Here is a 23,066-nt window from a genome sequence, read left to right as displayed (position 1 = left end):
CTGTCGATGATCAACCCACCTTCAATGCACTGCTGAAGAAGGCAGCAGCACATTTCGAGATCGAAACTGGGGAGGTCACCCCAGACACCGATTTTGTGGAGAGGATTATCAAAGAGAAATCCCCCACTAGCCAGGTTATACCCATCCTCGCCTCAGTTAAGAGACGTATTACACCTTCTCTTTCCACTCCGGCATTGGTGAGAGGAGTCAATCCAAGGATTGAGAAACTGTTCTCTCCCTCTCAATCAGACCCATTATATATTAAGGGTCACTCAATCCCGGACTCCCTGGTTGTGACCAACACCAGGAAAAGGGCAGGAGTCCCACTATCTACTAGCGAGGCACCTCCAGACAAAGAGGGGAAGAAGCTGTATGCCCTAGCCAAGAGAATCACCACCTCTGCAGCATTCTCTACCAGAATCGCCAATAATAACACCCTATTGGCAAGCTACGCCGATGCTCAATGGGCTAAGCTCAGACAGGACATCGAAGAAGCTCCCGAACCCCTAAGGACTCGTTTACGGACTACAGTTAACGAGGGCTCTCTGGTCAATCAAAGCATCGTCAAGAATACCCTCGATGCAGCAGAGACGGCTGGCCGCACTTTGGTACAAGGAATTTTACTGAAGCGTAACGTCTGGCTTCGCAAGTCCGGATTTAAGGCGGAAACGCAAGCGTCCCTTATTAATAAACCCATAGTGGAGTCCAACCTCTTTGGGAGAGCAGTGGATGACGCGCTGGAGAACGCGAAGAAAGAATTTGATACAATAAAGACCTTAGACCAAATTTCAAAACCCCCTAACCTAATTGGTAATAAGCGCTTTTTCGTGGACAATGCCAGCAACAAAACCAACAACAGTACTCTGCCAGCAACTACCAAAGTAATAGCGGCCAGTACAATCAGAGGGGTCAACGTCGTGGCAAGGGAAGAGGCCGGGGTTCCACCCCCAGAGGCTCCCAAGCCAACAACACCACCAAGTGACGCGAAGATTCGCGTCCCCTCCCATGCAACGCCGGTCGGGGGCCGGTTAACATCCTTTCTTCCAGCATGGGAGGGAATAACATCGGACCGCTGGGTACTTCCCACCGTAGCCCGCGGCTACTGTATAGAGTTCAACAGTTCCCCAACATACAGACCCCCGAGGGGACGCCGCATGACACCAGAACACCTCGCCATCCTTCTCCAAGAAGTGGACCAACTACTGGAAAAAGGAGCTATAGAGGTCGTGCCTCTATCTCAGGTAATGGAAGGTATTTATTCAGTGTACTTCCTTGTACCCAAAAAGGATCTAACCATGCGCCCTGTATTAGATCTGCGCCCAGCGAACAAGTTTGTCAAACCCCAAAAGTTTCGTATGGTGACCTTACAGGAAGTGATCCCACTGCTATCACAGGGAGATTACATGACAACACTGGACATGAAAGATGCATACTTTCATATTTTAATGTTGCCAGCGCACAGAAAATACCTCAGGTTCATGATAAAGGGCAAACACTACCAGTTCAGAGTGCTACCCTTCGGCATAGCATCTGCACCAAGGGTATTCACGAAAGTACTGGCAGTGGCAGCGGCCCACCTGCGCAGGTTATCCATCCCAGTATACCCTTACCTCGACGACTGGCTCATAACAGGGGATTCTTAGGAGACATGCTTCTCAAACACCCAAAAGACTGTAGACCTTTTGTTCCAACTGGGCTTCTCCATCAACGAGAAGAAGTCCAGCTTAGACCCCAGCCAAGTCAAACAATTCCTAGGGGCTCTAATTCGAACAAAGGACGGCCTTGTCTGCCCCTCCAACGAGAGGGTCCAAAACATGCTGTTTCAGATCCCCCAATATGTGGCAGGTCGAGAGGTGACGGTGCGCAAAGCGATGCGATTGCTAGGAATGATGGCGTCGTGTATTTATTTGGTACCTCACGCGCGCCTGCGCCTAATGCAAGAGTGGCTCAACAGCCAGTGGTGTCAGGCCAGCGGACAATGCGACGATCTAGTGGTGGTCTCGCAAGCCTTGGTTCTCTCGCTACGGTGGTGGACAAAGGAAAACCTGATAATAGGGAAACCCTTTGCCACACCCGCGGTGGAGGCCACTCTAACCACGGACGCATCCCTCACAGGATGGGGGGCTCACCTATCCCATCAGACTGCTCACGGAGTGCGGACTCCGAACGTAGCATCCAAGCACATAAACCTACTGGAGCTACTGGCGGTGTTAAAAGCACTAAAAGCCTTCCAGGAACACCTACAAGGGAAGACAGTGATGGTCCTTACAGACAGCACCACAGCCATGTACTACATCAACAAGCAGGGGGGCACCCGCTCTCCAGGACTGTCCAAGCTGTCCCAGAATATATGGAAGTGGGCTCTCAAACACAACATGTTCCTACTGTCACAACACGTACCAGGGGAACTCAATCTGCTAGCAGACGAACTCAGCAGAGACTTCCCCCTGCCCAAAGAGTACGAATGGCAATTGCACGAAGACATCGTCTTAGACGTCTTCACGCAATGGGGATTCCCGGAAATAGACCTGTTCGCAACTCTGGAGAACTCACAATGCCAAAGTTACGCCTCCAGGTACCCCCAGAACCAGTCCAAGGGGAACGGTCTGTCGATTCAATGGTCAGGGAAATTTGTTTACGCCTTTCCCCCGACTCCCCTTCTCAACAATGTGGTGCACAAGATGCACCATGAGCATGTTACCATGATACTAGTGGCCCCAATGTGGGCCCGGCAGCCATGGTTCGTTCACTTGATGGAGATGTCCCTATCTCCCCCAGTGAAACTTCCCTGCCCGTACAACATGCTGTCACAGGACAAGGGCAGGACACTGCATCCATGCCCTCAGACCATGAACTTAGCAGCCTGGCTCCTGAGATCATAGAATTTGGACATCTACAACTCACGCAGAGATGTATGGACGTCCTCAGGGAAGCCAGAAAACCTAATACTCGCCACTGCTATTCTAGCAAGTGGAAAAGATTTGTCATCTGGTGTACAGGTCTAGTGTTCAATTCCATTAAAGTCCACCTAGCGGCACTTTCTGCATACACCACTTCCCAACTTAGTGTCGTGGTGCGAGATACCAGTTATCAAGGCCTTCATGGAGGGGGTAAAGAGAATACACCCTCCGATAGCTAACCCAGCTCCCGGATGGGACTTAAATGTGGTACTTTCTAGACTCCTGGGCCCTCCTTTTGAACCCATGCACAAGGCAACTCTTAAAGACCTCACTCTTAAGACTGCTTTCCTAATAGCTATCACCTCCATTAGGAGAGTAAGTGAACTACAGGCTCTTTCTGTTCTAGACCCCTTCGTAACAGTTCACAAGGATAAGGTGGTTCTACGCACACATCCAAGGTTTGCACCAAAATTCATCTCGAAATTCCATGTAAACCAGTCAATAGAACTACCAACGTTCTTTCAAAACCCTTCCAGCTTGGGAGAAAAAAGTCTGCATACATTAGATGTACGCAGAGCTGTCATGTTCTACATGGAAAGAACCGGACCACTGAGAAAGACTAATCAGTTCTTTGTCTCGGTGGCAGCAGGAAGAGAAGGAGATGCAGTTTCAAAGTCCACTATATCTAGATGGATTGTTCAATGCATCACTCTTTGTTACACTCTTGCTAAGAGAGAACTATCCTTCAAGCCAAGAGCACATTCCACTCGAGGCACTGGGGCTTCCATAGCGTTCATTGCAAATGTTCCCCTTGAGTCCATCTGCAAAGCGGCTACCTGGAGTTCTGTGCACACCTTTACAAAACACTACTGTCTAGATGCACACTCTAGATCTGACTCCCAGGTGGGACAGGCAGTATTAAGACATCTTTTCTCTACTGTTCCTTCTCATAACCCACCTCCAACTCCGGGTACTGCTCGCTAGTCTATGCACAGCTTGTGATTCTAAGCAGATTAACAAACATCAGAAGACAATGCATTACTTACCGTAAAAGCATTTCTGATGGTTGTATCTGCTTAGATTCACATGCGCCCACCCTTCCTCCCCGCTCGGATGGAAGGAACATAGACACCTTTCTACATCTCTCTCTCTCTCTTTTCTGTACTCACTCACGTATAGAAGGCTCCCTCAGGGCAGAACAAATACAAATAGAGGGACCTCGACGCGTGAGGGATTGTGGGTACAACGCACGTCACTATAGGGATAGTGTTACAGACGCGCCTTGTCGACGTCACCTTTTCGACTACGAAAAACAAAATGCAATACTCTGCAGTGACCACTGGATGTCGGACCTATGCACAGCATGTGAATCTAAGCAGATACAACCATCAGAAATGCTTTTACGGTAAGTAATGCATTGTCATATTTCGGTTCTGGAGGTTTCTTCAATTTCATGCCCCTTAGGAGTCGCGGAACCGTGGGGTGTTCGCCAATGGCGTTACCCTCTACTGGATCATGCCCTGCTGATATTGCGGACCGTAATACTCCTATTGTCCTAAAGGCGTTGCCTTCTTGAAATCTCATTGCTAAGAAGTTTAACAATTGCACTACAGGGGCAGAAACGGGATCCACACTCTTTTCTGCCCATCAGTGAACCCAACCGTTCCATGCAGCGTTATAGCTCTTAATGGTGGAAGGCGCCCATGAATCTCTCATGCAGTCTGCAGCGAGTTGCGAAATGCCAGGCAACTCCCATTTTCTCCTGAAACCCTGCAGGCCATCAGCCGTAAAGTGCCCGCTAAGATCAGCGGATGCATTCTCCCGGCCGGGTCGAGTAGAAGGTCCGGCTGATGCGGATCTGTCCTCAGAAAATCCGTAGAAAGTTCCATCACTACTGGAAACCAGGGCTGAGATTTCCAGATAGGGAGTACTATTATTAGCTTTGCTTGCTCCCTGCAGACTTTCGCTAGAGCCCTCATGATCAAGAGAAACGGAGGGAAAGCGTAATGGAGCGCTCCTTTCCATGATTGGAGAAACGCGTCCGTGCCAGCTGCACCCAGGTCTATTCTCCAACTGAAATATGTCTGTGACTGCGCGTTCAGTCTGGACGCAAACAGATCTATGTGTATGGGACCCCAGAGGTCTAGTAACATTTTGAACACTCTCGGATGTAGTCTCCAATCGCTGGAATCCACCAGATATCGTGAGTTCCAATCCGCTACTTCGTTCAGATTCCCCGGCAGGTATTCTGCTGTTACTGTTATCTGATTCTGCAGGCAATAATGCCAAAAATCTTTTGCTAATTCTGCTAGCATCCGAGATTTCGTCCCTCCTAGTTTGTTTATGTATCGTCCATCTTGAGCAGCAAGTAACATTGTACCTTGTCTTTCGTAAAGGCACGTACTGTGAATGAACCTGCTAGTAGTTCGAGACAGTTTATGTGTAGTTGTAACTCTTGCTCTGACCACTTTCCTCCTGTCTCCATATTTTCGCATCTGGCTCCCCATCCGGATCTGCTTGCGTCTGATTCTATAATAACGTCCGGAATGTCTCTGAAAATCGATCGGCCATTTCAGGCTTCCATGTTGTGAAGCCACCACTGAAGCTCCGAAAGCGCTTCTTGATCCAGAGTTGTCATCTGGTGATAACCGAGCCCTCCCTGTAGATGTTTTATCTTGAGCCTCTGTAACGCTCGATTATGAAGTGGGCCCGGAAAAATTGCTTGAATTGAGGCCGCTAGAAGACCTACTAATCTTGCTAGAGCTCGGAGAGAGATAATCTTCTTCGCTATCACTATTCTGATCTCTTTCTTTATCGCTCTCACTTTGTGGTGCGGAAGCTCGAGGGTAGCTTTGATTGTGTTTATATTGAATCGCAGGAACTCTATATTTTGGACTGGTACCAGCTGGGGTTTGTCTAAGTTCACTAAAAAACCTAGAGAGAACAAGAGCGTGAATATCCATTGCACGTTCTTGGACAGAGTCATTTTGTCTGTACCTAGGACTAGAATGTCGTCTAGGTAAACAATCATGCAGATTCCTCTTTCTCATATAGCTGCTGCTACGGGCCTCATGAGTTTGGTGAAGGCCCAAGGCGCTGATGCCAGGCCGAATGGTAGACGTGTGAAATGCCATATCTCCCCGTTCCAGCGGAACCGCAGATATCTCCGATAATCCTGAGCTATCGGAATCGTGAGGTAAGCGTCTTTGAGTTCTAATCTCGCTAACCAGTCTCCTGTTCGAAGGAGGTCTCGAAGTAAATGGATGCCCTCCATCTTGAAATGGTTGTAAATGACCCATTCGTTCAAACTTTTTAAATTTATCACTGGTCGTATCTTGTCCCCTCAGTGAACCAGGAACATATTGCTGAGGAATCCTGGTCCTCCCTGTGTATCTTTTTCTATAGCATTCTTGTCTACTAGGCTAAGTAGCTCGTTGTGTAACAACGCTTCCTCTTCTCGGGACACCTGGATGGGATGTGATGGGGTTCTGAGGTCTGTATGGGGGTCTCCTATGAATTCTAGCCGTAACCCTGCTACTAATACACATGCATCGCGCGATAACGCCTGCCATGCGCTCAAACTGAAGGGTTCACCCTTCTACTTTCAAGTTCATTACACTCACCTCCTGAGGCATTGGGTTGTCTGTAGGAGCCTCTCCCTCTATGACCTCTGGGGAACCTGGCTCTGGACAGGAAGGTGGTGTCTTGTTGCTTCCCAGTATTGGGCGCGCAGCCCTTGGGGTCGACGGTGATAATTGAAGCGACTGGACTTACGACCCCTGTAACGTCCGGTCCCGGAAAAAACTCGTCATGGGAAGATCTTTTTGATTGAGCTCTCTAGAGCCGAATACGTGCCTACAAATTGTGACAATTCTTTCGCGAACGCCTCGCCAAATATCAGACCCCTGGCTCCTTCACCAGCTTCATATGAGGCTCAGTCACTTAGCTTATTATCAATTTTCAGAAGAACACCCCTTCTTCGTTTCGATGACATAGCACAGTTAGCGTTGCCCATGAGACAGACTGCTCCTTGTGCCCAGTTAGCTAGGGGCGAAGCGTCTACTGGAGTTCCAGTGTCCTTGGCTTTTTCCGCGAGGTCCATTATTTTCGCTAAGGACCTCCAATGTCGAGAAGCTTATCTTGGCATCCTCGCCAGGCACGGTCGATTCCTTTTCGGCTATCTTGCGCCGTATTCGTCACAAAGGTGACCATTTTGGAGTCAAGCTCTGGTGTCTCCGCCAGCTTAAATGGCAACTCTGGTCGAGGACACTCTGAGCGCATTCTGGACCGTACTTCTCTGTCCAGAGGTTTCCTTATATGTTGGCCATATAGGCCTCTACTCTGGGCGATGGGACCCAATCTGAAGATTTTGGGTGACTGATCGCTTCTGGTTCAAACATATCGGTGGTGTTGTCCATCTCTTCTGGACCGATCTCGCCCTCTGCATGTCGTGCGGAGTCGATGTCGTCCCCACCTTCGTCATCTGGCATATAGCCTTCATCATTGTCCCCTTGATTGTTCACCCCTGGGGTAGGAGGTCTGTCCTGGCTTTGCTTTTTCTTTTCCAGGAAGGCTCTTTTTAGCCTAGCGACAGGGTCGTCTGGTCTTTGGGGAGCAGTATCCTCCCTTTCTAAGTTGCTCGGGGCGTCAAAGTATGGTTAGTCTTCCAAGCTGCTTTCCACCCCTTATGCTCAATCCCTTCAGAGGGATGTCTAGCTGACAGCTGTTCTGCTGATTCTTCTGCTTTTCTCTTCTTGGCAAGCTGAGCTTGCTGTTCTTGAATCATGGCTTCTAGAATATCAAGCCTCTCTGCAATAGGCTGCACTCCTTGTGATACAGCTTTTGATGAGGAATCTCCCAATACCATTTTAAAACTTTGTGAGAGATCAGTGTCCTGTTGGTAAGAGCTCTCTCCCCACTCTTCCTCTGACCACTCTGGTGAGGTGGAAGGTGTAGCACCAAGGCTGTTGCATTGTGCCATCTTTAGTGTTGGTAAAACCAACTTCTGGGCTGTCAGCCGGGGAACAAATGCAGCTAGGCCTCTGTCTTCACAAACCCTGTCAGTAGACATATTACTGAAGTGCTGCTTCAAACGAAGTACAGGAAGCTTCTTGAAACTAGTTGCCCCCTTAAAGAATGCTCTGGTGTAAATTATTTATTTATTTTTTACATTTTATTTTTTTACGCTTGCTATGGTATTGGGAAGTAGCTTTCTTTCTGCTCGCCGCAAATGCAATGAAATCAATTGCGTGCGCGAGCGAGGAAGCTCTCATTGAATGCCGGGAGATTTGTCTTCCTTCCGCTTCCCCTGGGTCCTGCCGCCCAACTTATTCGCCGGCGCAGCTTTTCGTTCCTCGAGGAGCGGGGCCGGGTGCCTGAGGCGAGCGCGTTTGCTCGCGGCGCCGGTCCCGCCTCCTCTGAAAGCCCAATACAATACTACGCCGCGGAACCACGACCGAATGCTACGATGCACGGTAACATCAGAGCGACGATCGGATTATGATTAGATAAACTATAATGCCAATGAATGTAATGCATACATATATATGCGCTGTCTATACGCAGCGCTTAAGCTTATAAATATACACACACAATTATTCTATTTGTTGAGAGATAACGTGAGGTACTTATCTTTTTGGCAGCAAAAAAGAAAGGGGAAAGGACCTGGAGATCAAGGTTCTTATAGACTGACCTAGGAGCTGATTGGAGCAGGAGTTAGGGTCAGGACTACAACACTCCATAGGTTTTATGGGAGTTTTAGTTTATGTTCATCTCAAGAAAATGGACACTGTGGTTGGACTTTTAAACCTCAGATTAGCTATTTTTCTTTGTTGTGACAGAAAAGTACAAATACTAAAGTTTAAAAGTTATATTTTTTGAAATGCTATTATGGCAGTATTAAAGAAAGATGAGCATAATGCAAGCCTCCTGTCTTGTCATAGAATATAAACTGCATGCTATCAAGTTGCTGCATAGGTGGCAGTACGACCCCTACAGGCTGTCAAAAATGTTTCAAGCTACAAGCCCTATGTGCTGCCGTCTGTGGGGAGAGCCAATTACTGGCTCATGTGGTGGGGATGTCCCAGAGTTCAGGTATACTGGCACGAAGTCCTCGGATGGATTAAACAAATAGATGTGATCTCCCGGGAAGTCACGCCCCTCCTGATATTGTTTGGCTTATAAGAGTGAGAAGAGGGGGCGTTGAAAGTGAATGGAATTGTGGTCCGTTTACTGCTCGCCGCACAAGCCTGTTTGGTAATTAAATGGAAGGCGAGCCAACTTCCGAGAAAGAGTGGATTGGGGTTGCCACAAACATTTATACAATGGAAAGAATCACTGCGGCCCTCCACGAAAGGGCAGCTCAAAACAAATTGATGTGGAGTGACTTTGTAAACAAGCACATATCTGACCCGGAAAGGGACCCAGCACAGAACCAATGATGGAGTGCTCGAATTTCAAAGTATACCTATTGAGTCATAGAGGTATGAACGCGCCAATTTGAGTGACAAACTATTGAATGGGCAAATCCGAGAGGTAGGCCATGTACGACACGAGTGTGAACTTTCTATCACGTATGCATTGAAGAGAAGAAACCTTGTTCTGGGGGGTGGGTGAGGGAAAATTGAAGTTACTGTTGATGACAATGGTCCCGTTTGGGGAAAAGAAAGAGCGATAAAATGTAAATGTTTGTAACATGACCCTTATGCCAACGGTATGTCATTTATTCTGTTTGTTTAAAAACCTAATAAAAAGACAGAGCACCCCAAAGATGAATGTGTATATATTGGCGGTGTACGTATAATGATATACGTACCTGATTTTTGATTGATACAAGTTTTCCAAGGACTAAATACATTTTTTTATTTTGAGACATTCTACCAAACTTCGAGTGCTGTGTGTGTGCTTAACTGAACCCTTCATTGCACTCACACTCTGGGTCCAAGCCTTACTGCTCAGTCGCTCTACACAGATAGCTTAGCTAGACATAGTAAGTGTCTTTCCCTGTTCACTAGAAAAGGGTAACCTCTTCGATGCTGGCCACAGGAACGATCCTGAATTTCCATCTTCAGCAATGTTTCTTCCATAGGATGTTTGAACAGATACAGTAATAAAAATGGTAAATGAATTGTAACTATACAAATCAAATGTGAATCACAGAACATTTCAGTACATTTTGCTATGATTTCCATTTGCTCCGCAAGTGCATCCTAAGATATCCTAACTCCAGGTTGATTAGATACATGCCCCCAAATGCTGCTTGTGTGCAACCAGCCAAACCTTGGACATTGCCTTTAACACTAAAGGATAGGGTGAGAATCCTGTATTTTGAAAATATGCTTTCTCAACAGGTCCATGTACCTGTAACCTGCATATCATATTACTCCTCTTCACTGAAGATATTTTATTAACATCCCTGTTTGGACATTTTCTTATCTAATGCTATATTCTGAAGCCACTCTCATGCCCTCCCAAAGGTTGACTGCTCAACTACTGCAGTGGTAGCCAGGGATATCCTAAGGGAAACCTTACTTTCTAGATGTTAAGTAATTCTCACCTCTGGTTTTGGGGCTGAAATTCCTTTTTGACTCCCGTCTTCTTCTGTACTTCAAGACATCCCCAGGTTCAGTAACACAATGATGCAGATGCTTGGGTTAAATAGGAGAATGTGGGATGTGTGACTCAGTCACACAGTTTCATTCTTTAAAGCCACTGACGGCCACTCTGGGACTTCCGCATTGCATTCTCACTGGCATTCTCAAAGGTGTGGATTCAGATTTGAATCCAGGCACCACTCAATAATAGGCCATATCATGTTTTGGCTAAAACAACTGTAGCCCTTTCTCTCTTAGGCAGGCAGTAACTATGACTGTCTATTTCAGCCTTTGAATCCTACTAGCGCTTCTAAGAAACAATATCTGGCCATTTGAGTCTGCACTGGATGTACACAGAGAGGTTGCCTGTAGGGAAATCCCCATCGTACAGCAGACTGTACCACACTATACCCATAGAAAGGCTGCCACCAACCAGTGCAGCCCACACAGCCACCTGTGCAAGGAGTCTTACAGGGGGTGAAAAGGTGCCTTGGGGTACCATTACCATAAGAGACTTGGATCCTCATCATGTTTACTTCTCTGGTGTGTCATTCGATAAGGACTCGGCAGGAAAATGGCAGGTAAACCATTCAGCGGAAAATAATACCATGGTTAGGGCCATGTGGTAGGATGTTATTTTCTGTCTTGAAGTGTACCTGGGATGACAGCCCTCAACATGTGGACATTTTGTCCCACATCCCCATAGTATTTTTCTTAAACAAACTGGAGGCTGGGATTGTATTCATAATTTGAAAGGTATATGTTTGGAAACCGAAGACTTTCAAAGCAAATGCTTTTAAAACTTTAAAGGGAATGCCAGGCCTGTTACATTTACACTTATTCAAAATGCTGGGGAGAATCAGCCTCCACTTATTAAATCAATAAATATTAGGATAGTGGGTGTAGCTTTGTGGCTGGCTTCATGTTCTTATCACCACGAAGTTCATTGCCGGTAAAAATCGGTTTGTATATTTTTAGATGCAGGTAAAGGTTAGTGCATCTTTTTATTTAGCTTGAAAAGCCATGTATGTTCCTTTCTTGTATAATATTTTATGGGATGTTGCCAATGTCCTGTCTGTGATAAGACTTTAGAGAGGCCCACCTTAGATGAACAGGGGGGCACCCCTTGGGTTTAGCCTGAACTAACCAAAGGTTGATAGCAATGACTGAGCAGCCAGGCTTAGTCTAGGAGGGGTGAGGGCTGTAGTGCGGCACACAGTACTCGGAGCATACATTTAGTTGAAAGACACACACACTATAAGTTATATAAAAATAAACATTTATTTTATGTACACTAAGGCTTATAACGTTTAAGTAAAGTAAGTACTATCGCACAGTAGCCTTAAACACAGAATAGTTGCAATATCTTGTAAACTTCAGACCAACTTGTTTAACTTTAGTTAACACCTGCTTAACGAATCTTAAGAAGGCCAACCATATTATAGATGAGTCTCGGAGTCAAGGGGGGCAGTGAGAATCCAGTGGCGCAAGTGCAGAGGAAGTAAAATCAGGTAAGCAGAAAACAATGAAGAGACTATGAAGAATTCTTCAAGTTTACAGGTAAGTAGCAGGTGGTTTCCATGGTATAGAGCACAAACGGTTGTCCACTCTAATGTAGCTCAATGTAGGCCTGGGAGGGGATGAATTGCAACCATCCGAAGCACCAGAACAACAAAGCATGCCTCCGGTAAGTATTTTAAGTGAAGAAGGTTGTGCAGCAGGACGATCCCCAAGGAGAGGCAACAGAAGATTCTGGTTCAGGATTCTTGGCCTGGTGAATGAAGTAAAGAACTTGCAATGAATCTGATGGTTGCTCTAGAGTAGTTGTACGCACATAAGATCTTCGCAGCACTGGCTCTGTGGTGCCTTTTTTAGGGCTAGGTTGAAGAACGGTAAAGAAGGAAACTCTACCTAACAATTTAATTATTTTACTGATCCCTTAAGCATTTTTGGCTGGATTATTGGATTTTTGAACTGATTCTCCTAAGTGAGTGGGAACCTTTTTGACACACACTCATTCTTAATTTTAACCTTGAGAATACTTTTGACCTCTTTTTGGTACTATTTATGGAGTTCTGCTTTCCTTCATGTTTTCTGGCATCTACATTGTATTATTGCAGCACACAGCACGTTCTTTGCAGTGTTGCTGGAAGCTCCTTGAGCTTCCCTTTTGATTTTACTTGTGTTGACACAAGTTACAAGGGCAGAGTGAGGCGCCCTTTTATCCTGCCTGTATTGTATTTTGTGAGATCGGCACACCCCACCTTATGTGGGGGTGCTGAGGGGAAACATTGTCTACCTTTTCTCACTGTTTTAGTAACTTTTAGTTACTGTTACTAATTCATCTGAAAGGCTGGTGGCAGTGTACCTTTTTGCACAACATTTTGTGGACTTTTGTCGCAGGCTGCCTTTGCAGCTGCGACAAGGGTTACTAGGGTCCTCATTGCCTAAAATGGTGGATGTACTTTTCTAAGCCCTGTTCATGATGACTTATTTCCTTAGCATCCTTCTAGCTGCCTGGGTGGGGGAGGCCCTGATGGGTCTTTTGTCTTAGACGTGTTTCCCTTGGGAAGCCTGCCAAGGCTCTCTGCGTGCCTGAAAGGAGAGGAAGTGGGGTAGGTGACCGAAACCCCTTGGTCTTTGTCCTGCAGTGTGCCTGCCTGGAACCAGTTTGTGCTCGGAGACTGGCTGTCCCCATTGGACAGGTAGCCCCCAAGTTTGATTGAATGCATGTCTGGTGATTGGTGGACGTCCACAGCTACCTCCTGTGCCAGCCAGAGCCGTCTGAGTAACCGCTGCAGTCCCAACCTCAACTTCTGTGCCACAGGTAAGCCCCGAAGTGGACGACTTCCTCCCCTGGACTGGTGGACCTAACCTGTCCCACGCAAACTGCATTTTGCGCCCTCCCTGGTAGAGCTGTGACCTCCACAGCCCACAGTTCGCCAATACCCGGGGCCCTGTGCCATTTTCAGTGCAATGTCAACCAAAGCACGGTTTCATCCGAAAACCTTGCAGGCATCCTCCTGGAAATCTAGAGGTTGATCCTGCTCCTGAAAGCCCCCTTAGCTGAGATGAGGACCAAGACCCAGAACAAAGTCTACTGCATGACAACCATCCCTCAACCGAGCATTGATGCAGGCACCAACAAGCCAGTGCCGCGAATATCTTCTGCTGGGCGTCCAACTACTCGAGAGAAATTCCATATCCATTGCAAGTTCTTTTCAATCGCCAAGACCAAGAAGCTCGAACTGGGGTCTGTTGTTACCTCTTCTTGGGGACTGTCCTGCTGCACAAGCTTCTTCACCAAAAAGCAACTGTTCAGCCCCTCATACATAGCTGGGGCCTGCTTTGTTCCTGTGCTTCGGAAGGTTGCAGTTAAGCTGTTACTTGCATCTCCTCCCAGACCTATATTGAGCTACATTGGGGTGGACAACCCATTGTGCCCTTTGACCAAGAAATATTCTGCTACCTACCTGTAAACTTGAAGAACTCTTCATAGACTCTGCCTTGTTTGCTGCTTACCTGCTGTACTCTTTTTGCCTTTGGTCACTGGACCCCCAGGTCCCCCCTTGACGTAATGAGACTCACCTAGAATAGGGCTGGACTATAATAAGATTGGTTAAGCAGGGGTTAACCAAAGTGAAAAAAGTTGGTCTAAAGTTTACATACCCCTTTTAGAAGTTTCTACCACTTGTGTGTTACTTTAAGTGTTCTAAAGTAATCTTTATCCTTTTATATTGTTTAGAAATGTTGTATTGTGAGATGATTCAGAATCGCGTGATATTGAATGATGACAGGTTTGTCTAACAAACCATAACATTTAATTAAAAAAATGAAAATATTGCATATATTCTGTGTTTAATACTACAGGTGATGGTGCTTACCTTACTTAAAATGTAGGTTTCAGTGTATATAAAACAAATACTTATTTTTATATAACTTCTAGTATGTGTGTCCTTGATGTTCTGAGTATTGTGCACCTCGTTACAGCCCTCATCCCTCCTAGTCTAAGCCTGGCTGCTCAGCCATAGCTACCAAATGTTTGGGTAGTTCAGGCTAAACCCAAGGGATGTCCTCCTGTTCATCCAAGTTGGGCTTTCTAACGTCTTATCACAGGTAGGACTTTCGAAAACCTCCTAACAATGTTATTTATTCCCACTTTTGCAAGAATGTTGTGGTGTATTAATTACTAAATACTAATTCAACACCCCAAAAATCTTTTGGATATGTATCTGCAGATTACTCTTTGAAAAGAATCTGCAGTTTGGCTATGTTCAGTATTGTGATGTTACACCCACCAAAGGAACTGTATTCATTTGTGTTCCTCTTTCTCTTCCTTAGCTGGTGACTTCTGGCGTCAGTGCTTACCAGCATACATCGGTAACACTTGAGTTTTTTGAAACTGTTGTAAGATATGAAAAATTCTTTTCTGTCGAACCTCAGCAGATTCCTCATGTCCTCGTAAGTATGCATTTTATTTCTCTTAATATCTTTGTGGAAAAATGGTCGTACTGTAAAAATTCTGCATTGTTGAAAGTTGGTGTTTTGCGTTCTCATGCGATTTTCTTTAATTTGTCTAATTACTGATTGTTGTCAACAATTCTGTTTATTTATTCCTGCATTTTAGCTACTGTGTTGAATCACATTTCTCAGATTGTAAAAAAAGCTCTTCTTCACTTTAGATGGCATTCTTGGATCAAAGAGGTCTTCGTCATCCCAACCCAAAAGTCCGGAGCCGAACATCATATCTTTTTTCAAGATTTGTCAAGTCTCTCAAGTAGGTTTTGGGCATGTAGTACTTCTTACCCCTTCATGAAGCTTAGTATCGTCTCACTGATGGTATCATATAAGTCTTAAACTTCACATTGTTCAAACAAACGTTTTTTAAAGACACTTGGACTACACAATTGACATGTTTCATGATGAAATACATTGAATCCACTTGCATATTAAAAATACATACATTTGGTTAAAATACAAAATGCAATAAAACTAGTATATGTTTCAAGATGATTTGTAGGACATGTATGTGCGTCCTGCCCCATTTCATTTTGTTTTTGTTGGGATCACTAAATATTTAGCTTTTTCCTATTGGGTTTTCTGGTTTGCTTACCTTATTTCTTTGTCATCAAGAGGTACGTTTACTGAAGCCCACCTACCACTGCAACTACCCTGTGCTACCCTTTCCTGCTTTGTCCCCACATACTGTATACCCCCACCCTCCCTGCGCTACTCTCCTTTCTTCCCCCTCCTCCACAACATCTATGGCACTCTGTCGCTCCCATTTTCTTTCTGTTTCTCCATTGACTATCCTACCCTTCTCACTAAGTCTAGCAGGAAGAAGTTCAAAAACGATATCTTGGCCTCTAACCCAGGTCTCCCTATCGCTGACACCTACTCCAGCGCTTCCTCCAGACAAACCCTCACTGACATCCTCTTTGTCGTTCCTTTGCTGGATCTTTGGACTCTCATATGGTCTCTGTGCTCTCTCCTTTCTCTTCCACACCCATTAATGGTGGCACCCATTGGGAGGCACTCCTGGACCCCTTCCGCTCCTCAAAGGTAATCATTAATGTCTACCTTAATGGCACTGGCATGGTCCAAGGTCCTCAGGCCAACTTCTCCTCTTTGACAGATGCTTCCCATGCCTCATAAATTTCCTCTCCTACTGCTGCCCCGTCTCTCCCTTCTTCAGCTTCCTTGCCTCCTCCTTGGCTACCAGGCCCTCTCCTCCTTCCTCTTCTACCCCATCTCTCCCTCTCTGGCTCCTTCTACACCTATGTACCTCTGATTTGTACTCCTCCCCGGAAGTCCTTCAAGCATGGCAACCTTCTCCTTATTGACACTCTCAATTCTCCATATTGCCACGCTCAATTCTTGCTCAGCTGTCACACTCCTCTGACATCTGCCCCCTCCTTGAAGAACTTGATCTCGATGTACGTGGTCTCACAGAGACATGGTTCACGGCCAGCTCTGTCATGAGATTTGACACTCTCCTCCCTGATGGCTACAAGATCCCCTCTGCGCCCAGACCCAACTGCTCCAGAGGTGGTGTAGCCTTGATCTTCCCGGAGTGGATTCCTGCCTCTGTATTCCTATGCAGGCCTACTCCTCTTTTGAATGCCTTGTCTGTGTGCGTTCTCTCTCTCCTGGCCACTCTCTTACCATGGCTACTGTCTACTGGCCACCTGGTCAGATCTCCAACTTTCTCTGAGTGGGCTTACCTCTCCTCCTCCTCCCTCCTGACCTCGACCACTCAACTCCTCCTTCTTGGAGACTTCAGCATCCATCTGGATGCTTCTTGTCCCTCATCTAGGATCTTTCACAACTTCTGTGACACTCTCTCTCTTTCTATTCTCTCCCCTGGCCCAACTCATTCTGCAGGACACACTCCGGATGCTCTGATCTCTTCAGCCCCCCACCTCCCGCCCTTCTATGTCTCTGACCACTCCTCTCCTGGAGTGATCACTTTCTCCTTTCCTCCCATCTCTCCCTCGCTACTCCTCAGGCCAAGCCAATTCCAATACTTCCACCTGCCTTCTCGGTCATCTGACCCATGAAGTGTGTATCAGTTGAGGCTTTCGCTGCCACTCTCTCCCTCCTCCTCCTCCTCCTCCTCCACATTGGGCTGACTCACATCCTCACACAGCCCTTTCCAAGCTCTACTCCTCTGTGATACTCTTGATGTTCTTGCTCCTGTCATGAGGATCCGCTTTAAGATCAAAAGCCAAGTGCAACTCTTGGTACGACTTTGACGTAGTTACCCTTAAACACAAGTGCAGGGTGGCTGAGCAGAAATGGCCGGCTTTTTGTGTATCCTAAGACAAACTGGTCTGCCGCCTGCTCCAAAGGCAATTCCGGCTCATTGTCCGCACTAAGAAGAGAGCCCATATCCAAGCCCACATCTCTGCGGCATCCAACAACTCGGCCAAACTCTTTAAAATCTGCAAGGAGCTGCCCAACCCTGCTGCAGTCTCTACCTCTCCTGTCGCCTCCCAGGCCGTTTGCACGGCCTTTTAATCTCTAAAACCCAGGACATCCTATACAGCCTCTCGTCCTCTCCTCCCCCTTCTCTCTCTGATACCTCTGGCCCCATGCAGCCGCCTTTCCTCCCTTCTCATCTTTTCCTCTGTTCTCACCCGACGAGATTTCCAGACAAGTCTGATGTATGAAAGTCTTGTCAAAACAGGTTCTTCCCTGTTCATACAAAACCATCAAGGACCACATTGACACCCTTGCTCCGGTTCTGGCTGACTTCTGTAACCATTCCTTCGCCTCTGGAGCCTTCCACTCTCTGCTGAAGCACTCTCTTGTTACCCTCTTCTAAAAATACCTATAGCCAACCCCTCTTGCCCGGCTAACTATCGCCCGATTTCAATCACTCCTTTCCTGGGAAAACTCTTGGAAAAGCTGGCCATCTCCCAGCTTAATCTTTACACTGACTCTGTTGATTGTCTCCATGACCATCGGTCTGGCCTCAGAGCTGCCAGATGCAAGGAAACTGCTCTCCTGAACATCTGTGAAGACCTGCTATCCAACCTTGACTTTAACATCCCTTCTGTGCTCATCCTACTCGATCTCTCTTCTGACTTTGACACTGTCAACCATGCCATCTTGCTCAACCGTCTCTGTGATAACTTGGGTATCACCGATCAGGCCCTGGCCTGGCTGACCTCTTTCCTCTCTGATCGACCCTCCCAGGTCCAACTTGGGTCCTTCCTTTCCTCCATCTCACTCTCTACTTGTGGTGTTCCCCAGGGGTCTAACCTCTCTACCTGGCTTTTCGACCAATATCTGGCACCCCTTGCTATGCGGATGACACTCCGCTCGTTTTCAGGCTCCCTTGCGCCACCTCTCCTCCCTCCCTCCCTCCCTCATCTCTGACTGTCTGTCTTCCATCCAGGAGTGGTGTGCCGCCAATTATCTCTGCTATATAATTATATCTTAATGCCAGTAAGACAGAGATTCTCCTAATCGGCACACCTGCACCCTCCTTTCCTGTCACCTTCTGGCCAGCCTCCCTTGGCCCTCTTCCTGCTCCCACCCGTGAGGCTAAGAACCTCCAGGTCATCTTTGACTCCACACTCTCCTTCCCTTCTCACATCTCTGATGTCTCTAAGAAGTCAGACTACCAACTGCACCTCCTCAGAGGCATGCTTCATTTCCTCTCCTTCCCCCAGAAGCTTACTGTCTCTAGAGCTCTGGTTCTCTCTAGACTGGACTACTGCAACAGTCTCTTTCTAAACCCGCCTGCTTCTACTATCCGACCCTCTGCAACTCATCCAGAACAGGACTGCAAGACTTGTCCTTAGCCTGAATCCCCGGGATTGCATCTCTCCAGCCTTGAAATCTCTTCATTGGCTCCCAGTGGTTGCAAGGGTTAAATAATTCAAGATGCTCTGCACTTTCCACAGGGTTTTCTGGGGCCTGGGCCCAAAATACCTTCAACTCTCCCTCCGTAAATACCTTTCCACTCGAACTCTTAGTGCCTTCATCTCCAACTCCCACAGGGTTAGTCGCTTCTCCAAACAATTAGTTGGGGGTAGATCTCTTTCCTTGGCTGGGGCATCCCTCTGGAACAGCGTCCCTGCCAGTCTTAACCTTGAGGAGAACCATCTCTGGTACCGGAAGAACCTCAAGACCTTCCTCTTTGCTTCTGCCGTCGCTCTTCCTCTCCCCTGCTGAACTTTCTGCTTTGGCTTCGTGCACCTGGCTACCCTCTGATTTCGGGCCCAGGTCCCTGCCCACCCAGACACAAACCTGCACTGCCTCCTGGCAACACTTGCACTTGGGTCTGTATCTGTAACCCTACAGTCCCCTTACCTGCACTTATCAGACACCCCTTGTCTGCGCCTTAAACCTTGCACTTGCTGGCTGCACTACCAGTTGTTTTTGATCCCTTGCTCAGCACTTTACACCTGTCCTCTGCACTTTCCACCTCTCCCCCCTTCCCTTTCCCCTGCACTTGCACGTTCTCAATGTCACTAGCCCTAGTAAGATCATTGTTTTGTCCTCCCTTGTTTCCCTCCCTTGCCTCGCCGTGCTCGGAAACATGTGTATGTGTGCTCTACAAATAAAATACCATATATCATATAACTAATTTTGATATAAGGTTCTATGGTAACCTCTATAACTCCTGAGGTAGGGGTGCATTTTAAGAATTCCCTATCCCACATCAATAAGCAGTTGTCAGAAGGAAGGCCATGTGCTGGCCAGCGAACCTCAGGGTGGGAAGCATCAGAGAGACAACCAGCCCAGTGTGAAGCGGACCCCCCCACCAAGACAGGGCTGTCGGGGCTCCAAGCAATTCCTACAACTTTTGAAAAATCACAGGAAACTACACAAACTGGCCAATAACCATGGCCCCCAGTCTGAGAGGAAACCAACAACGCCAAGATCTATAAGAACATCAGAAATGGGCCAAAGGGTCACAACAGGGACTCCTGGAAATTCCTCTGTCGCATGAGGCTCTGGGCCTCGAAGAGACACTGAAGTAATAGCGAGTATGCCACAGATGGGAGGGGGGCAGAGTGAGCCCATTGAGGTCTTGGATGAATCTTGTAATGAGGGGAGTACATAAAGACCAGCGGAAACTACAGCGAAGCAAAACAGGAAAGCCCTTAAAAAAGGATCATATCCAGCAGGCGGACAGGGGCCCAAAAGGCACCAGCGTCCACACCCTTCTAAACTGAGAGCATCTAAGAGCCCGATCATCTTCATCACGGGCGCGGAGATGCCTTCCTCACTTAGGCAAAGCGATCCAGTCCCAACGCCAGCAAAAGAACACGCTTTCCACACCGGCCCCCTAGACAAAAGAACGTGCCTCGAGCCACTAAGGGAGCTATATATACAGAGCCAGCCCAGGAGCAGCAGACACAATTCAAACAATACATCCAAGCCAACGTTGGTACGGGACTCCAGGCAGGAGGATACCAATGCTAACACTCATGTCAATCCGTAGCAGAACCAGTGTACCTGCTCCAGCATTTTCAAATCAGTGTTTGATGAAAACAGGAATATACCTCTAAATACATGGGGCATCCTTGCCCTCCTGGCTTCTATCCCCCTTCTAAAGGACATTCCAACGACAGAGAGCCGATTCGTGCACCTATGTGATCGTAAGCAGCTGCGGAAATGTGCTGTATTCTTTCATTCCAAAATCGTGGAAACACTGGTTCAAGACTTACTACCCAATGACTTCAGGGGTGGCAGGCTGCAAACATGTGAGGGTAAACCTGACTGTTCTGTGCTTTTTTGACCCTGATCAGAGGAGGCTGATCAATCAGGAAGGACCAGCCTCGGGCTGGGGATGGCTCTCCAGTTCGCTCCCTATTTGCACAAGACCACGTCCAGGTTTCTAAGGACTCTGTGCTCCTTATCTGTTCTTGGAACTCGAGAAGCCACAATTCCTTCTTAAACGCGGATGTCAGTTTTATTCAATGGAGCGGACATACTATTTGTACAAGGGACCTGGTTAAGGGACACACCCTCGTTTGATGGATATATTACAATCTGTCATCACGCCAAGAATGGTTCTAAAGGGCCTCCTGTCGGGGGCTACTAGTCTCTGCTAAAATTGCGAGTCGAAGACTCCTCATCCCTCTGAAAACCTTGGGGTAGGGTCTCCTGATTTCGAAGGTTGTTGACGCTAGCTCAGGCATAGAAGCCCAGACCCTCTTAATTAACATCTATTTTAATCCATTGGCGGGTAATCCGGACACTGCTGAACAAAATTTGAAAGCGCCCTGTATGAATGGCAAAAAGAGAGGTGTGAGGGCCCGATTGTTCTAGGAGGCGATTTCAATTGTAACTGCTATGTAACAGCAGATCAGTTTTCGGAGCTTGAAGGGAGGGAAACCTGCAGGCTACCCTCGGACCTCCAGAAGGTCTAATATGGGGAGGGAGTGGTCTCGCTTTCTGCCAAGATGGGGCTTTGCCCAATCTAATCCGATCGGGGACAACCCCCCAAGAGATACCTCTACCTGGGCTAAGTCCTTCACCTCATCAACAGTAGACTACATATTTGCGAAAAACATCGAAGTGGCGATTCCTGATAACCACGACCATTGCCTGCTCCTGTTGTCGGTATCTGTATTAACCACTCCAGATAAGCTGGAATGCATGGGTAACAAACCACTGTTAATCACGGGGGCAGGGCGAAGACTTCTCCAGTGTATTTCGAATATGGATAACATTAACACCAAGCTTGCCCGGTGGCGGTACAACCTAAGTAGTGAAGACAGACCGGGGGCGGCAGCGCCTGATTCGTTTCCCAAATTACTAGTAAACTGGGTAGTACCAAGGTCTCCGGGAGACCACTCACTCCCATCATAGCCACCAAGTGCTGTCGTTTTGATAGTGAAGCTGCGGAAAGAAAACACGTACTACACAAAGTAATTGGGTCCACCAAAAAACTTACTATGAATAATAAGGCAGCCTGCACTAAGGAAATCAATACACTAAAGCAAAAATATAGACTCTGGGGGTCGATATAGGAAGAAGCAGAAATACATGCATAAGAACCAGGGTCTGTCGGCAAAGCTTGTAGGAAAAGGTACTGAGGTTTTAATATATAAATATTTATACTGTTATGTTTGATAGCTTAGAAAGAATATGTTTTACACTTTAAATGCAAATTCCTGATGTAATATGTTGGTTACCCTTCTTTTGTATGATTATCCTGAAATAATAAATAAAGTGATTAAAAATAAAAACGAAAAGATACCAAGGTATCTGGTGGACACTGAATAACAGAAATAGGCTAGAATCTCACTCCTGGGCTCAGGGGTGGCAGAGGAAGACTGGATAGGCTTCAAAGACAAGTTTAGTGGGGAGGACGAGGAGCTTGGGGGGGTGGGGGGGGCGCTTTTCCATGCAGGTAGTCTCCCCCAATCCTGTCTGGAACACCAAATTTGATAGAGAGGATTTCAAACTATTTCCAATCTCAACAACTCAAGGGCCAGTGTCCCTCATGGGATGACGAATAGGGTCCTGAAGAACAATCCTCTCCTCTGGGCTGATATCTTGGGACAACTATTTGAACAAATGGCCAAGCATGGCAAGTGTCCTGATTCTATTTTGTTCCTGATCTACATAAAAGGAGACGGGACATCCCGGGGGAGCTACCACCCGATCTCACAGATTGATACTTCCTCCAAGGTATTTGCCACTATGGTGTTGCGGGAGTGTAGGTCCTGGGCAGAGTCCACCAACTACCTACACCCACTCCAAACGGAGTTCAGAAGAGGAGTGGGAACCATCCGGAGCAGTCCTTCATGCCGGCCTCTCAGAAGTTAATGGCAAGGGACCTACTAATCTGTACATCGCAGCCATAGACCTTTCGACAGCCTTCGACAATGTGCATCTCCCGCGATTGTGGAAGAAGCTGGCTAGTCGAGGTATTAACCCGTGCCTTCTGGCCATGACACAGATGTTCTACTCCCACAATGCATGCAAATTAAGGGTAAATAGCAGCAGAGATCTCTCCAGAGCCATATCCGTTGCAAAAGGAGTTCGACAAGGGTGCGTTGTAGCACCAACACTTTTTAATATGTACATAGCAGACCTGTGAGAG

General features: G+C 47.0%; 1 protein-coding gene across 5 annotated transcripts in view; it reads left to right on the top strand.

The window, feature by feature from the left end:
• XPOT (exportin for tRNA) overlaps positions 1–23,066 on the top strand; it is a 1,180,573-nt gene that overhangs the window by 645,293 nt on the left and 512,214 nt on the right. For all 5 annotated transcript variants that reach the window (XM_069629779.1, XM_069629778.1, XM_069629776.1 and 2 more), the window contains 2 exons: positions 14,834–14,953; positions 15,175–15,269. In XM_069629779.1, coding sequence (XP_069485880.1) covers positions 14,834–14,953; positions 15,175–15,269 — 215 coding nt within the window. The remainder of the gene's footprint in view (positions 1–14,833; positions 14,954–15,174; positions 15,270–23,066) is intronic.

The sequence above is a fragment of the Ambystoma mexicanum genome, chromosome 12 (assembly GCF_040938575.1).
Source record: "Ambystoma mexicanum isolate Mex_15411 chromosome 12, UKY_AmexF1_1, whole genome shotgun sequence".
NCBI lineage: Eukaryota > Metazoa > Chordata > Amphibia > Caudata > Ambystomatidae > Ambystoma > Ambystoma mexicanum.
The sequence above is the reverse complement of the archived record's forward strand: the minus strand, read 5'-3'. Positions and strand labels throughout refer to the sequence as shown.